Raw genomic sequence first — 17,872 nt, 5'->3', positions numbered from 1 at the left:
TGTAATAAAACCCTTTTGTACAGAAAAACTCAATTCAGATTGACTTGGCCTGGCTCCCAAATTGGTCGCCCTATGCCCAACCATGGCTGCGCCCCTGCATAGTCATGTGAAATACATAGATTAGGGCATAATGAATTTAAATGTACTGATTTACTTATGAACTGTAACTAAGCAAAATCTTTAATTGTTGCATGTTGCGTTTATATTTTTGTTCACTATACATTGGGCACTAACATGTATTTGTTTCCCTGCACTAGATTAATGCGGACTGGACAAAGTGGACATGTTCCTCTGCCCAGGCGAAGCTGACACATGCCATTTCTTACAATGCCTGGATAACCACAATTTGTTATAGAAATCTGTCAGTCGATGACATGGCACGCAACCGTTGGTTGATGCATGCAACATCTGAGCAGGGGAACACGACCATTGTTTTGGATCTTAAAAGACAAGTGAGATTTAGGACATTGTTTTGACTTTTCATCGAAAGGATGACACCTTTTAGCAAGAATTTATCCCATCACTGCCACCCACCCATCTATCCATAACTGCCCAAAGACCAAGAAGAGGAGTGCCTCTTACTGACCATTGTCGTGGAAATATTGAATCAAATATTTCTCAGATACCGGAGCATGTGAATTCAAATAGACCTTATTACAAAAAGTAACAAAGCCGAGCAATTTCATGGAAGAACTGCCTTCTCGTCACAGGCTTTATAGGTTTCCACTTTCAGATAACACACGGTCACTCCCCTCTATGTAGATGATTAACACCCCTTGGCCTCTCACCACCATTATCTTTCTGTCTCAATTCTTGCTTGTTTACAGATTCTGTTGGTGGCGTAACCATGGCAATGATACAAAAAAATAAGACACATATAATGCAGGTGTCTGTCCAATGATACTTATAGGACTACACGATGGCTCTCCCCAAGCCTGTAATGGCACAGACATACAATACTACATACCCTAAAGCCAGTCACAGGACCAGGCAATGGCTTCCCTCAGGCCTACAACAGCACAGGCATACATAATAATGCAATTGCATGTCTCAATGCTAGTCACAGACCCAGATAATGACTTCCCTCAGGCCTATAACAGCACAGGCATACATTTTCTGCTTACATTCTGTTTTTACATGTTGACCCAGCTCTGTTCATTCACCTGAGCTCAGCCATTCTGCTTGCACATGGCTATTAATTAACCTTATGTTGATTCTGCTTACTACGACTGGGAGAACAGTCTAAATACTGGAAAATCACCCATAGTCATGAATTTTCTCCTACACCTTCTACTGAATGTAACCAAGGAGAGGAGTACTCCTTACTGATCATCTACTGAATGTAACCGAAGACAGGATTTTCCCAGAGGAGAGAATTCCCCCGGCACAGGAGTGGGGCGACATGTACAGTAGCCTAGTGGTTCAGAGAGTTGGGCCAGTAACCGAAAGGTTGCCGTTTCGAATCCCCGAGCCGGTGTTGTGCCGAAAATCTCCCCCCTGACAGAACCACCCCTCTTCTAATTTCCTTAATTTTGTGGCAAGAGTCAAATATTTTCTATAGAACAAACTTCATGTCAGGATAGGCAACTGAAATGAATAATTAATTTCAATAAACATTTCAGAACAACTATGGCTGAATTAGTATCCTACACTTTCAAAAATACTAGTCGAATAAGACATTGGAGAGATGCCGAATTTTGGCAGAGATTTATTTATAGACTAATACAAATCAGAAGTGGATTTAGGTAAAATCAGCCGTTCTGCCCCAACAACTACTCGGCCATGACGTTGCTTAAGGCACCTCGCTGATTCCGTGGGGTTGGGTTAAATGCGGAAGACACATTTTGGTTGAATGCAGTCAGTTGTGCAACTGACCAGGAATCCCCATACTGTATGTACCATTCTGCTACATGGCTGGTTATCATAATATTCACAGAACTGCAGAGAATGAAAGTGATAAGTGTATACAAATAATTTCAGTAATGTTCAAAAGTGCTTTTTCCATAAAGACCTGGATACTTCTCTCAAAAAGCCCTTTATTTTTAACATATGAAAATTCATCTACTCAGTAGCTAACAATTGTACATTTAGTTAACACGTTTGTGGGCTAATGTGTAAGATGGACTTGTAAAACATTGCTATTATCCAAAACCGTTCAGGTTACAGCGAAGGTAAATGGATGGAATCGAGCCTTCTTTGTTCAGGAATTTCACTGTTTGCCATTGCCATTAATGGGCAGTTTTTTGTAGGCGTCAGAGCCCAGGAAGGCCTTGATTTTGGGACGGGCTGACATCTTCTCGACAAAGCTCTTCAGGGAGGGGAAGGTATCCAGGCAACTGGAGCAGAGCACCAGGTGGTTGAGCAGCACTTCAAACAGACTGTAGTCAGCAAACGAAGGCTATGTAGGATAGGGAACATAGAAACAGACTCTCTCATGATGGCATTTAACTTGAATGGCGATGCATGTTCTACTCATTCTAGTTCTGTGATAGGTAACAGACAGTACTGTGATTACAAGAGAACCAAACCATTTAATGAATACATTTTGGTAACTTACTCCATAATTCAATAGCCCTCTTTTTGTTTGTGCATTGCAGGATTGGTTACCTTGTCACCAACGAGAAAACCAGTCTTGTTTTTGGCCATCACAGCTTCAAACTTGTCGAGGTGGTTAGGAAGGTCTTTGATGTATGGGTCTTTACCAGTATCCTACGAAAAAAGAGTGTTTAATAATGACACTTCATAAATGTTTACACATTAAGCTACCAGGGTTTCCTTTTGCTTGCAAATGGAAAGCCAATAAATACAACTGTTACCTGCCAAAATGACTGGGAGAAATAAAAGAAAACGTCGCAAAATAATGCTTTGTATTAATTGATGGAAATACCAGTCGATGGAAATACATTTCAACATAATGCTTATCGGTCTATAGATTAATTTGCATACTTTGGGGAATAAAAAAAAAAATTGGCCTGTGTGTATTGTTAGTCATCATGTATCTTATTCAATGGTGACCCATCATTCAGAGCAGAGCCTGTGTTCAGCCCCATCTGTTTAGCTATTTATTTGCATGTTACTTTGGCATTAATACACGTCACATATCAGTTTGCAAACAAGGTAAAAAAACAAATCATTGAGTAATAAAGCCGCATAGAAAACACAGTGTCTTTTTTTTGCTTCCTTGAGTAAGGCGGTTTCAAAATGCAGGTGTTTCAGCCTAGCTCAGTGCTTTCTGCGGTGGGGTGACCAGCAGAAAATACGGAGCGTATAGGTTGGTAATGTTCTCTAGTTGTGCCGGGATTGGCTCAGTGTTCTGTCACTCATGGGGACAATACGTCACCGCAAAATCTACAGGGAGAGCTTGAAAATTCAAGGCCCTTGGATTTATATCTAATGTAGTTTTGATTAGACTGATCATGTCAATATCATACTTTCAAAATCTTAGCTAGCAAGGATTGTGATGAATCAAGTTGACAATCTACAGTTGAAGTCTGAAGTTTACATACACTTAGGCTGGAGTCATTAAAACTAGTTTTTCAACCACTCCACAAATGTCTTGTTAACAAACTATAGTTTTGGCAAGTCGGTTAGGACATCTAACCGACTTGTAATTTTTCCAACAATTGTTTACAGACAGATTATTTCACTGTATCACAATTCCAGTGGGTCAGAAATTCACATACACTAAATTGATTGTGCCTTTAAACAGCTTGGAAAATTCCAGAAAATGATGTCATGGCTTTAGAAGCTTCTGATAGGCTAATTGACATCATTTGAGTCAATTGGAGGTGTACCTGTGGATGTATTTCAAGGCCTACCTTCAAACACAGTGCCTCTTTGCTTGACATGGGGAAAATCCAGAGAAATCAGCCAAGGCATCAGAAGAAATATTATTGACCTCCACAAGTCTGGTTCATCCTTGGGAGCAATTTCCAAATGCCTGAAGGTACCATGTTCATATGTACAAACAATAGTACGCAAGTATAAACACCATGGGACCACGTTGCCTTCATACCGCCCAGGAAGGAGACACGTTCTGTCTCCTAGAGATGAACGTACTTTGGTGTGAAAAGTGCAAATCAATCCCAGAACAAGAGCAAAGGACCTTGTGAAGATGCTGGAGAAAACAGGTACAAAGTATCTATATCCACAGTAAAACGAGTCCTATATCGACAAAACACGAAAGGCCGCTCAGCAAGGAAGAAGCCACTGCTCCAAAACCACCATAAAAAAGCCAGACTATGATTTGCAACTGCACATGGGGACAAAGATCGTACTTTTTGGAGAAATGGCCTCTGGTCTGATGAAACAAAAATAGAACTGTTTGACCATAATGACCATCGTTATATTTGGAGGAAAAAGGGGGATGCTTGCAAGCCGAAGAACACCATCCCAACCGTGAAACACAGGGGTGGCAGCACCATGTTGTGGGGGTGCTTTGTTGCAGGAGGTACTGGTGCACTTCACAAAATAGATGGCATCATGAGGCAGGAAAATAATGTGGATATATTGAAGCAACATCTCAAGACATCAGTCATAAAGTTAAAGCTTGGTCTCAAATGGGTCTTCCAAATGGACAATGACCCCAAGCATACTTCCAAAGTTGTGGCAAAATGTCTTAAGGACAACAAAGTCAAGGTATTGGAGAGGCCATCACAAAACTCTGACCTCAATCCTATAGAACATTTGTGGGCAGAACTGAAAAAGCATGTGCGAGCAAGGAGGCCTACAAACCTGACTCAGTTACACCAGCTCTGTCAGGAGGAATGGGACAAAATTCACCTAATTTATTGTGGGAAGCTTGTGGAAGGCTACCCGAAACATTTGACCATAGTTAAACAATTTAAAAGGCAATGATACCAAATACTAATTGCGTGCATGTAAACTTCTGACCCACTAGCAATGTGATGAAATAAATAAATCAATCAATCATTCTCTACTATTATTCTGACATTTCACATTCTTAAAATAAAGTGGTGATCCTAACTGACCTAAAACAGGGAATTTTTACTAGGATGAAATGTCAGGAATTGTGAAAAACAGAGTTTAAATGCATTTGGCTAAGTTGTATGTAAACTTCCGACTTAAATTGTACTTAATTGTTTGAAATTTGAATGTTTCATTTCATATTATGTGACATGTCTTACCTTGCTTCAAATTAGCCTAAAGGCAAAATCTGACCATGACAACGTGGAGGCAATTTTTTATAAAGACTTCATAGGCGGCAGATGAATTTCAAGTTTGGGGTTAGCATACAATTTATCCTACCATTTCCACTGTTCTGTGTGCCAGTTATGAAACTCCCGGAACAGCTTCATTTGAATAAGAATGTTTTCATTTCTCAAAATCATTGTCATGTGGTTAATCATAAAAATCATAATTAAAATAGAAAGTTGAAAGCCTAATGCAGCCAAATGCACAATCATAGTCATATTAGCAACCCATCCTAGTTGTTGCATCTTTAGATAACAGATTTTCATCTCTGTCACATATGGAACCGCTATCAGGTGCACTGTTTAGAATCGTGTTTTCCCAGGTGCGCAGTTTAGAATGGTGTTTTTCCCCAATTTGCATTTTGGCAAATGTTTGAAAATGACAAAATTCTATTAAGATGTATTACCATAATCTAAATGCGATTTCTGTCATTCTGAGCATCATGGGTGGACGCCCTACTGGATTATGCACCCAATGCATATGGGTCCGAAAAATTTCTCAAATGGCCAGTAAATTAAAATCTTCCCGGTCTCACTTATGGCGCTGCCTACTCCTGATGATTTGTTTTTCAAATCATATGAGCAAAACATATTTAGCTTCATCTGGGATGCTAAACCAGACAAAATAAAACGTGTCTATCCATATAATAAATAGGGTGGGTTGAGATTATTAAATATAAAAGCACTAAACCTCTCGAAAAGCTTCACTTATTCAAAAGTATTTTTGAACCCTAAATGGTACTCAAGTAGATGACAAAGAAAAGCTCATCCATTGTTTAAAAATGTCCTTTTTGCAGATTGCCATATCTCATTTACGATGAATTGAAAATGATAATTTTTTCAAAGTATCTCTTCTTTTCAAACAAACATTGCAGAGCTGGCTACAATTTCAGTTTCATCCCCCTGAAAAGATAGAACGAATATTATGGCTGAACTCAAATGTGCTGGTTGATAAAATACCTGTATTTATGGGAAAGATGTTTGAAAAGGATATTTTGTTCTTAAATGATATTGTAAATTGGAATGGTAGAGTTATGTCCTTGATGGAGTTATCAGAATTGTACGGGAAGGTCTACTCCAAGAGTATAACCAATTGAGTACAGAATTACCCCAAAAATGGAGGAGGCAGGTGGCAGCGGGAGGTAGGGAACTGGGCTCTCTGTCCAATATAAAGGATCAAAACTTGCGGAGGAATAAAAATAGCATAAATAGGAAAGTATACCAGTTTCATTTAAGGACCAGGATGTTGACAACTGTGCCATACAGATTGCAAAATAGTTGGGAAGAGATTTTTGATGTACCAATTCCATGGTACAGGGTGTATGAGTTAATATATAAAACAACGCAAGATTCAAGACTTCGTGCTTTTCAGCTAAAATTATTATATAGAATTCTTGCAACCAACAACATTTTGAATATTTGGGGCATAAAATAATCGAAGCTCTGCAGATTTTGTTGTGAGGATACAGAATCAATAGACCATGTATTTTGGTATTGCCCTCAGGTAGCCTGTTTCTGGTCTCAGGTTCAGTAATGGCTGAAAATGCATAGCATTGATCTAAAATTGACCCTAGAAATAGTACTGTTAGGAGATCTGGAGAGACCGGATCAGTCAATTACGTATATATTAATACTCTTAGTAAAAGTATTTATCTTCAACTCGCAATCTGTGGATTCTATTCGATTAGATAGATTGAAATTGTACGTTAAACATCACAGCATAGTTGAAAGACGTGTTGCGTAGAAAGCCGAAGTGGGTGGACAGCAGAGATAGATGGGATGGGCTGAGGGAAGCTCAGGGTTGGGATGTGGAATTGGAGACAAGTGGTGTTGCTGCGCGGGAGATAGAATGATGGTCAAAGATACATTTTTTTTAAATGTCAAAATAAAACATAATAAATATTATGTTTGAATGACAACGAGGGACAGTGTTTTTACAACTAATGCCGGTTTGCCTGAGGCTGATGCCGTGCAGGTGTTTGTACACATGCATATACACACACACTCTCATTCAAAAAAACACATACTAGAAGACACACATACATGTAATATTGCCAGACATGCACACAAACATATACAGTTGGCATTGCTGTTATGATTTTAGTTGTCCTTGATGTCCTTTGTTTTACTTTTTTAAATTTATTTATTTATTTTTTTTGAGGGTTCGGGTTCACGTTTTTTGGCCTGGTGGGAGATCTGTCAACGTGCCGTTGCGCAGGGCATTGACCCTGTATTGTATATTTCAGATATCAAATGTTTTTTATTTTACCGGTCACGTTGTCAGGCGCCACACATTGAACCAAATGTTTTTTTTACTGCACTGCATTAGTAAAGGTAACATTTTGTATGAACTGTACCCTTAGTCAGAATTTCAGCCTTGGTGAATACTTACGTATTCCTGGTAAATCATTTTTCCATATTTAAGACGAAGGTCCTCAACGCCATCACACATCATGTCAATGAGGGCGGCCTCCTTTCCATCTTTCCCATAGGCATCTGTGTGTGTAAGAGTTAGGTGAAACATTTCAGTGTAATATTTGAGAGATTATAAAGGATAAATGGAGTGAGGAAAACAATGTAAATATCAAACATTAGAAACTCTCTCCCCCCCCGCTCCAAAAGCGTTCCACAGGGATACTGGCCCATGTTGACTCCAATGCTTCCCACAGTTGTGTCTAGTTGGCGGATGTCCTTTGGGTGGTGGACCATTCTTGATACACACAGGAAACTGTTGAGCGTGAAAAAACTCAGCAATGTTGCAGTTCTTGACACAAACCGATGTGCCTGGCACCTACTACGATACCTCATTCAAAGGCAATTAAATATTTTGTCTTGCCCATTCACCCTCAATGGCACATACACAATCCATGTCTTCAAGGCTTAAAAAGTCCCTCTACCTGTCTCCTCCCCTTCATTTAACAAGTGACATTAATAAGGGATCATAGCTTTCACCTGGTCAGCCTATACCACGGAAAGAGCAGGTGTTCTTAATGTTTTGTATACTCTGTGTATATGACATTACAATTGAGATCAATTACCATGATTGCGGCCCAAGTGCCTCAGAATGGCATTGGATTGGTACAGGACCAATCCTCCATCTTCAAACTTGGGCAACTGACCAAATACCTAAAACCAAAAAATTAAGTTGTTACAATCTATAATAAATAACACAACTAAAAGGGACATGGGGTTTACATATTTATTGTAGCTGAATAAACTCTACATTGATGGCAACTGAGTTAATGAGGTAAAATCGCTTTACTTCAATATGAATAATGGAATGTACAGGCAGAGATTGTTGAAACAAACAGTATACACTAAACAAACCAGTTTTCCTTTAAAAGCACATCCCAGCTGTTATTAACAGACCATCATCCTTGGCTAAACTGAACAGGTTGACAAATGAAAGATGGTAACAAAAGAATGATCCATTCCCCACTCACACAAGAGGCTTTCAGATCTCCTTTCATCCAGTCAGAGAAGTCTATCAGGATCTCCTTCCACTCCTGGCCCTGGTCGGCCATCATGATCCTCATAGCTCCACAGCGCCCTGTGGTACAAGAGACAGTTAGAACAGGTCAACAAAAACAAAGCAGCTCTCAATCATAAGACACTTTGGCACAGATCTAACATGTTATAAATAGCACTAGTGTTGTGTGAATATATGCATTCCAGACTAGATAAAAAATAAACAGGTAATAATGTAAGCCGAAGTAAAATATTAAGGGGTGCAAAGTTTGCTTTCTTGTTGATGTACAGTAGGTCTATAAAAAGGCAGCTTATATCCAGAAATAAAAAGGCTATTTTATCTCTGGGATTATTTATACGACTTTCTTGATTATTCAAGTACAAAATATTTTTCGGGTTCAAGTCAATGAACCTTTAGTCCCATGTCGGGTTACAAAGGTTCGGAAACTTACCTGTAAATTTAATAAAAATTTTAATGGGAAATTAAATTTGTGGGATACACACAAGGCAATTCTAGGTCTTGTGGCATATTTTGGTTAAACTCTCCCCAATTCAATGGAATTGCAACCCTCTGCATGCACAGTGCATTCTTCCATCACATGTACAGCTGATTCTCAAGATCTTGCACACTAATGAGATGCCATTGAGCCCACACTACTATGCTGTCTGAGCCAAGGACTACATGCTTTCTGGTAAGTTTTGATTACAATACTGGGTGGGGTGAATTTTTTTATGACATACATGATTTTTTGTTAACTTGCAAATAGTAGCCTACGGCAAAGTGTGTTTACATAATTTCTAACTTGTTAACAATTTCTGCTAGTTAGTTTTTGCTACCATGTGGGTTTTAGCTTGCTTGAGCCTGCTAACTGAGGAGTGTTAATTCAACTGTTTCCTTACATGTTTAATTTTAAAACATGTATCTTACAAAGGAGTTGTTTAATCTAACTGCTTAACTATTTATCTGTACATGGAGTTGTATTTGGTTTTTATTTTAAAAAAAATCATTTCTTTACAGGAAAATGCCACGGGCACTATCTGATGTGTGGAGACATTTCACTGCAGCTAATGTAGAAGGAAACGCTGTGTACATTTGCAAATACTGTGCCAAATCATATGTGAAGAATGCAACAAAGATGCAGAATCATCTGACCAAGTGCATGAAGTTCCCTCAGCGCTCACAACAAGCAACCTCTGACAAAAGTCCCTCTACTTCTATTCGAGGTGAAAATGATGAGTCAGACACCTTATCGATATCAACAGCTCATGGTCCTCCTGGAATCAGAAGTTTTTTTTGACTTTATGGAGGAACATAGTCAGAGAAATGTTGATGAATGTTTTGCTCAAGCTGTGTGTGCAACTGGTTCACCTCTGATGCTCACAGGTAATGTGTATTGGAAGAGATTTCTGAATGTACTTCGCCCAGCATACACCCACCCCTCCAACTAGACATGCTTTATCTACTCATTTGCTGGATGCAGAGTTCAACAGAGTTCAAGTGATGATCAAGCAAATCATAGAGAAAGCAGACTGTATTGCAATCATCTCTGATGGGTGGTCAAATGTTCGTGGGTAAGGAATAATTAACTATATCGTCTCCACCCCTCAACCAGTATTCTACAAGAGCACAGACACAAGGGACAACAGACACACCAGTCTCTACATTGCAGATGAGCTGAAGGTAGTCAGCAATGACCTTGGATCACAGAAGGTATTTGCACTGGTGACAGAATGCTGTGCACATGAAGGCTGCTTGGTTTAAATTGGAGGAGTCCTACCCTCACATCACACCCATTGGCTGTGCTGCTCATGCATTGAATCTGCTCCTCAAGGACATCATGACATTGAAAACAATGGATACACTCTACAAGAGAGCCAAGGAAATGGTTAGGTATGTGAAGGGTCATCAAGTTATAGCAGCAATCTACCTCACCAAGCAAAGTGAGAAGAATACGAGCACCACACTGAAGCTGCCCAGCAGCACCCATTGGGGTGGTGTTGTCATCATGTCTGATAGTCTCCTGGAGGGGAGGAGTGTCTCCTGGAAATGGCCATATCACAGTCTGTCAATATGGACAGACCCATCAAGAGAATCTTCCTGGATTATGTATTTTAGGAGAGAGTGGTAAGCAGCCTGAAACCTATTCACTGTTGCTCCAAGCAGAGGAAACTGCAGTTATGAAATGCATCAAAAATCATGAAGACTTCTGCCTGAAGCCCATACACGCCACAGCGTACATGTTGGACCCCAATTATGTTGGCAAGATCATCCTGTCTGGTGCAGAGATCAACAAGGCCTATAGCGTCATCACTACCATGTCTCGCCACCTTGGCCTGGATGAGGGCAAGGTTCTTGGCAGTCTGGCAAAGTACACTTCCAAGCAAGGGCTTTGGGATGGAGATGCAATATGGCAGTCGTGCCAACATATCTCATCAGCCACCTGGTGGAAGGGACTTTGTGTATCTGAGGCTCTTTTCCCTGTTGCCTCCATCATCCTCCAACTCCAACCAACATCAGCCACCTCAGTGTGCAACTGGTCCTTGTTTGGGAACACACACACCAAAGCATGCAACAGGCTGACCAATACAAGGGTTGAAAAATTGGTGGCCTTCCAGGCAAATTTGAGGGTTTTTGAGCCTGACAACGAGCCATCCTCTACAAGGTTGGAAAGTGACAGTGAAGATGAGGCCTCAGAGTGATGTTCAAGAGGTGGACATTGAGGAGGTCCAGGGAGAAGACATGAAAGCCTGAGAGGAAGACAACCAAAGCTTTAGTTTCTAGACTATCATTTTACAGATGCATTTTGAGAACGTTTTTGGGTGATGTGATGTATCATTGGGGATCATTCAATATTCCCTTTTGTCGCTCAGTGAAATTATCCCATGTGAAGAGTCAACTAATTTAATTGAAGTTCAATTTGTAACTAAATAGTTTTAAAAAAAATTATATTGGAAGGATTTAATAATTTGCAATTATGTCTACTTATGATAAGGTAAAAGGTTTATGTTTCTGTCTCCATATATGGTAAATATATCCAATTCAAAAAACATCTACATTTAAATGGTATTAATATTAATTTGCATATATTTCTGTCAATTCCCATAGATTCCCGTTAATTCCCACCTCTGAATATTCCCCAAAATGTGAAACCCTAGTCCCATGACATGATTGTTCACCCCACATTAACCTGGGTCACATGCTCCTCCTGACTGAAAGCCAGCCCTTCTCAGTGCTAAAGCACCATGAATAATGTAAGCAGCAGACACAGAAGGAACACAGACCGTTTTAAGTGTATGAACGGTGATCAAATGTATTTATATAGCCCTTCTTACATTAGCTGATATCTCAAAGTGCTGTACAGAAACCCAGCCTAAAACCCCAAACAGCAAGCAATGCAGGTGTAGAAGCACGGTGGCTAGGAAAAACTCCCTAGAAAAGCCAAAACCTAGGAAGAAACCTAGAGTGGAACCAGGCTATGAGGCCAGTCTTCTTCTGGCTGTGCCGGGTGGAGATTACAACAGAACATGACCAAGATGTTCAAATGTTCATAAATGACCAGCATGGTCAAATAATAGGGGGCCAGCTGAGCCAACCTAGTAGTCCAAGTATTTTCTGTGAGAACAATCAAAAGTGATGGGTGAGGCTGCAAGATAAACAGCCATTGTGGGTGAAATCCAGGTCATAAAATCTGTGTGAAAGATCACACATGGTGTTAAGATGACCTGGAATGACTTCACCTCCAGTTTATGTTATAAAATCAATAGAAACACAATATTGAGTATTGAGTCAAGCTGCTGCAGTAGGCTACTGGGTAATGAATGATGGAGATAAGGTCTTTGGATATGACACTAAATAAGTTCACATTTCATGAATGTGAGCAGTAACAGGTGCAAGGCTTTTGTCTTACAATACATACACCATTTTTTAAAGAGACGGTCCAATTGCAGGAAAGATTTGGTAATAGTTAGCTATATTATCAATATAAAAAGCGTATTATAACAGGGAATGCATGAACAACCATGCACTCTCCAATGGTAGGCTATTATTACTTCAAAACAATAACCAGGCTCTGTCATGTGATGTTGAATAGGATTAACTGGCTCCACATACCTCGGACTCCAAAGTAAGTGATTGTGTAGGGACCCACTGGAGAGAGGAGATACAAAACATGTGTCAATTCATTACAAGAAAATACACTTTGATGAAAATATTTCGGACAAAAATTATTCTGACTTTTATCCCATGGATTCAGACAAACTAATCTGTTTTGTGCCCCATTGCTATTGCAACTACAGTGAGGGAAAAAAGTATTTCATCACCTGCTGATTTTGTACATTTGCCCACTAACAAAGAAATGATCAGTCTATAATTTTAATGGTAGGTTTATTTGAACAGTGAGAGATAGCATAACAACAAAAAAAATCCAGAAAAAAACAACGTCAAAAATGATTGGCATTTTAATGAGGGAAATAAGTATTTGACCCCCTCTCAATCAGAAAGATTTCTGGCTCCCAAGTGTATTTTATACAGGTAACGAGCTGAGATTAGGAGCAAACTCTTAAAGGGAGTGCTCCTAATCTCAGCTTGTTACCTGTATAAAAGACACCTGTCCACAGAAGCAATCAATCAATCAGATTCCAAACTCTCCACCATGGCCAAGACCAAAGAGCTCTCCAAGGATGTCAGGGACAAGATTGTAGACCTACACAAGGCTGGAATGGGCTACAAGACCATTGCCAAGCAGCTTGGTGAGAAGCTAACAACAGTTGGTGAGATTATTCGCAAATGGAAGAAACACAAAAGAACTGTCAATCTCCCTCAGCCTGGGGCTCCATGCAAGATCTCACCTCGTGGAGTTGCAATGATCATGAGAACGGTGAGGAATCAGCCCAGAACTACACGGGAGGATCTTGTCAATGATCTCAAGGCAGCTGGGACCATAGTCACCAAGAAACATATTGGTAACACACTATGCCGTGAAGGACTGAAATCCTGCAGCGCCCGCAAGGTCCCCCTGCTCAAGAAAGCACATACATGCCCGTCTGAAGTTTGCCAATGAACATCTGAATGATTCAGAGGACAACTGGGTGAAAGTGTTGTGGTCAGATGAGACCAAAATGGAGCTCTTTGGCATCAACTCAACTCGCCGTGTTTGGAGGAGGAGGAATGCTGCCTATGACCCCAAGAACACCAACCCCACCATCAAACATGGAGGTGGAAACATTATGCTTTGGGGGTGTTTTTCTGCTAAGGGGACAGGACAACTTCACCGCATCAAAGGGACGATGGACGGGGCCATGTACCGTCAAATCTTGGGTGAGAACCTCCTTCCCTCAGCCAGGGCATTGAAAATGGGTCGTGGATGGGTATTCCAGCATCACAATGACCCCAAACACATGGCCAAGGCAACAAAGGAGTGGTTCAAGAAGAAGCACATTAAGGTCCTGGAGTGGCCTAGCCAGTCTCCAGACCTTAATCCCATTGAAAATCTGTAGAGGGAGCTGAAGGTTCGAGTTGCCAAACGTCAGCCTCGAAACCTTTAATGACTTGGAGAAGATCTGCAAAGAGGAGTGGGACAAAATCCCTCCTGAGATGTGTGCAAACCTGGTGGCCAACTACAAGAAACATCTGACCTCTGATTGCCAACAAGGGTTTTGCCAACAAGGGTTTTGCCACCAAGTACTAAGTCATGTTTTGCAGAGGGGTCAAATACTTATTTCCCTCATTAAAATGCACATCAATTTATAACATTTTTGACATGTTTTTCTGGATTTAGTTGTTTTTCTGTCTCTCAATGTTCAAATAAACCTCCCATTAAAATTATAGACTGATCATTTCTTTGTCAGTGGGCAAACGTACAAAATCATCAAGGGTTCAAATACTTTTTTCCCCCACTGTAAATGAAATAGCTGCCTTTGGAAGAAAATACTAATGAGAGTACTGTTAAACTAAAAAGAGACTTTAGTATTAAATCCTACAAATATAGTATATTTAAGCAATAAGGCCCAAGGGGGTGTGGAATTTATTTGTATATATTTTTTTATTTTACCTTTATTTAACTAGGCAAGTCAGTTTAGAACAAATTCTTATTTACAATGACTGCCTACCCCGGCCAAAACCGGATGACGCCGGGCCAATTGACCGCCACCCTATGCGACTCCCAATCACAACCGGATGTGATACAGGCTGGATTCGAACCAGGGACTGTAGTGATGCCTCTTTCACTAAGATGCAGTGCCTTAGACCGCTGCGCCACTCAGGAGCCCAATATGGCCAATATACCACGGCTAAGGGCTGTTCTTAGGCAAGACGCAACTAGAGCAGAAGAAATTAAATGTCATACCTGTGGTTTATAATATAAACTTGGGAGGTTCGAGCCCTGAATGCTGATTGGCTGACAGCCGTGGTATATCAGATGGTATAGAGGCGAAAGAACTGGACACCTATTTAGGCGAGGTGCTGGCTAGCGGAGTAGAACACTTAAATTAAAGGAGAGCCGCACACTCTAGGAGCTCAGATGCAAAAATGTAATAACCTAATAACCAACGTTTCGACAGACAAGCTGTCTTCATCAGGGAATAATGACAAACACTTCGGGGTGACTAGTTTATATAGTGTCAAAAGACACACACAGGTGTCTGTAATCATGGCCGGGTGCAGCCTGATATCATTGGTTAATTCTCATAAATTAAAATAGCATACAAAAAAAAAAAAATGGATAGCATATGATCATAGATACAATTTGGCTACATATGCCTACAAACATTTACAATAGCAAAATCACAATAACGGCTTCAGATCAACGTCTACATTGACACCGAAGGGAGCAAGGGTCTTTAAATTAAAGATCAAGACAGCCTCTCATTTTAACAATAAATTATCGAGGTCACCCCCTCTCCTAGGGAGGGTGACATGTTTGATGCCAATATAACGTAGGGACGACAGAGTGGTTTGCTTCCAAAAAGTGGGCCGCAACTGGGTCCGAAAACATTACCGATACTGTCATCAGATCTTAGAATATGACAATGTTTGTGAACTTTTCCCTTAATTTGTTCGGAGCACTTTGAATAGCGGGTAGGTAGAATGCAAGAACGCTTCTTTTTGCGAGATTGACCTTTGCTTAGAATTTTCTCAATGGCAGTATTAATCTGACCATTTTTGTACCCCCTCTCCTTGAACTTTCTTTGCGTCTCAGCCATATTTCTGTCGAATCTGATTGTTTTTTGCAAATTATTTTCATTCGACAGAATTGGCTGTAGGGCAAACTGTTTTTTAAGGTAAGTGGGTGACAACCATCAGCCCTCAAACTGTTAGGATCAGTAGGTTTCCTGTAAAGATCAGTGTATATAGAACATTATCTTCACACAAGATCAGAAGATCAAGGAAACTGATTTGACGTGTGTCCGATTGCATAGTAAATCTCAGATGCTCAGAACAGGAATTTAAAAAAGCATGGAACAACGGGAGCTGTTTTGCGTCACCCCTGCATAGAACAAAAATATCATCAGTATACCGTTTCCAAATAATAATGTTAGGCAACAAAAACTTTGAGGATTGGAAATTGACTGTTTCTCCATGTATGCTATTTTAATGAGAATTAACCAATGATATCAGGCCACACCCAGCCATGATTACAGACACTTGTGTGTGTCTATTGACACTATAAACTCGACACCCCGCAGTGTTTGTCATTATACCCTGAAGACATCTTGTCTGTCGAAACGTTGGATATTAGTTTAACATTTTTGCATCTGAGCTCCTCGGCTCTCTAATTTTTTAAATAGCAGATGGTATACCACGGGTATAACAAAACATGCATGTTTACTGCTCTAATTACCTTGGTAACCAGTTTATAATAGCAATAAGGCACCTCAGGGGTTTGTGGTATATTGCCAATTTATCACGGTATCCAGACACTGCGTTGCGCCGCGCGTAACAACAGCCATTAGCCCTGGTATATTGGCCATATACCACAAACCCCCGAGATGCCTTATTGCTCGAGTATAGGCCAAGTTGTAAGTGCTATTTGCATGTGAAAATCCCATGCGCCTAGGAATATTTGAATAAACGATTGTTTTTGTTGGCAAACAAGTCTCGCAGTGTGGTCAGTCTGGCCTCTGTGGCATTTCAGCATATCAAGCATCCAGGTTATGTCAGGGGTTATTAGTCAGATTCCGTTGCAAAACGTTTACTCTAGGTAACAAACGGAAGCAACCAGAGTAAATGTCACTAAACGGGGAGGGACATACCGAGTTTGGCCAATATAAACTCGTTTTCGTTGCAAAACGTTACGCTTGCAACGGAATCATACTAATGAATACACCCCTAGTCTAGCTAGCCAGGACGCTCAAATTCACCCAGTCAGTCTGACAGCACTTCAACCAACTCAAGCATAGATATACTCGAATATGAAACTTGAATGAATTCTGAAAGTAAAAACATTCCAACTGTCAACCACCATGCATAACTGCGTGGGAGGGCAATCTGTTGTTCAGTTAACTAACTAGCTACATAACCCAGGTTTAGCCAAGAAAGTAGCATCACTTCCAACTAGCTAGCTATTGGTCTTATTTTTCGTATACCGTCGAGGATCAGTTTTAGTTGCAAAATGAATTTAATGGCAAGGTAGGCTCATTAAAGTTAACCTAATTCAAAGGCAAATAGCCCGCCCGCTAGGACAAACATCTGACTGTGCGCAGTATAAATCCTAAAGTCCTAGTCATCTATTGCACATTGCTTTGTTATAACGTAACTACATTTTGCAATTGTTGTCTAAAGCTAGCTACTTACTTTTGTGACGCAAGTGTTGCAGTGACTTCTAGGTGGCTCTGACAGTGATCAGTGAAATGAACACGTTTGAAAATTGAATGGGGGGTTGTCCCTTTCTAAACTCCCAACTACACGCCCACATCTGTCACTTTCTGCAAAGTCATACTGACTTACAAGTTAGTTACGCTGTTGCCTTGAATTGAAAGATCCCAATGTGCTATAGCCTAAATCAATCATGATAACCTGATACAAAAGCAAAACTCATTTCGTGTAGTCTCAAGGGTTGCTTTCAAGTCCAAAGAAGTCCCAATGTCACAATAGTATACAAGGATGTGCTTATTATCAAAATAGTTGCATTTGCAATGGTCAGACTAGTTTCTAGGTTTTGGTCAAATCTAATTAAAGTCTGGATAAAAGGTTT

The 17,872-nt window shown here is 40.3% G+C and overlaps 1 protein-coding gene across 1 annotated transcript; it reads right to left on the bottom strand.

Moving 5' to 3' along the window:
- Window positions 1-2,019: 2,019 nt before the first annotated feature.
- On the bottom strand, window positions 2,020-17,586 carry LOC100136484 (glutathione S-transferase P). The gene is made up of 7 exons (XM_014199302.2): window positions 17,473-17,586; window positions 12,793-12,828; window positions 8,657-8,763; window positions 8,252-8,339; window positions 7,606-7,709; window positions 2,608-2,709; window positions 2,020-2,398 (listed from the first exon to the last, which is right to left on the bottom strand). Coding segments are annotated over exons 1-7 (627 nt in total). The 5' UTR covers window positions 17,474-17,586; the 3' UTR covers window positions 2,020-2,209.
- Between the last annotated feature and the right edge of the window lie 286 nt (window positions 17,587-17,872).

The sequence above is a fragment of the Salmo salar genome, chromosome ssa05 (genome assembly GCF_905237065.1).
Source record: "Salmo salar chromosome ssa05, Ssal_v3.1, whole genome shotgun sequence".
Taxonomy (NCBI): Eukaryota; Metazoa; Chordata; class Actinopteri; order Salmoniformes; family Salmonidae; genus Salmo; species Salmo salar.
This window is presented reverse-complemented; position numbering and strand designations above follow the sequence as displayed.

Bases quoted from the DNA above. Each gene is read 5' to 3' on its own strand.
- LOC100136484 (XM_014199302.2), bottom strand. The intron at 8,764-12,792 runs GTATGTGGAGCC...CTTGTACCACAG, and splicing joins CACTTACTTTGGAGTCCGAG to GGCGCTGTGGAGCTATGAGG. The intron at 8,340-8,656 runs GTGAGTGGGGAA...TTTTGGTTTTAG, and splicing joins GAGATCTGAAAGCCTCTTGT to GTATTTGGTCAGTTGCCCAA.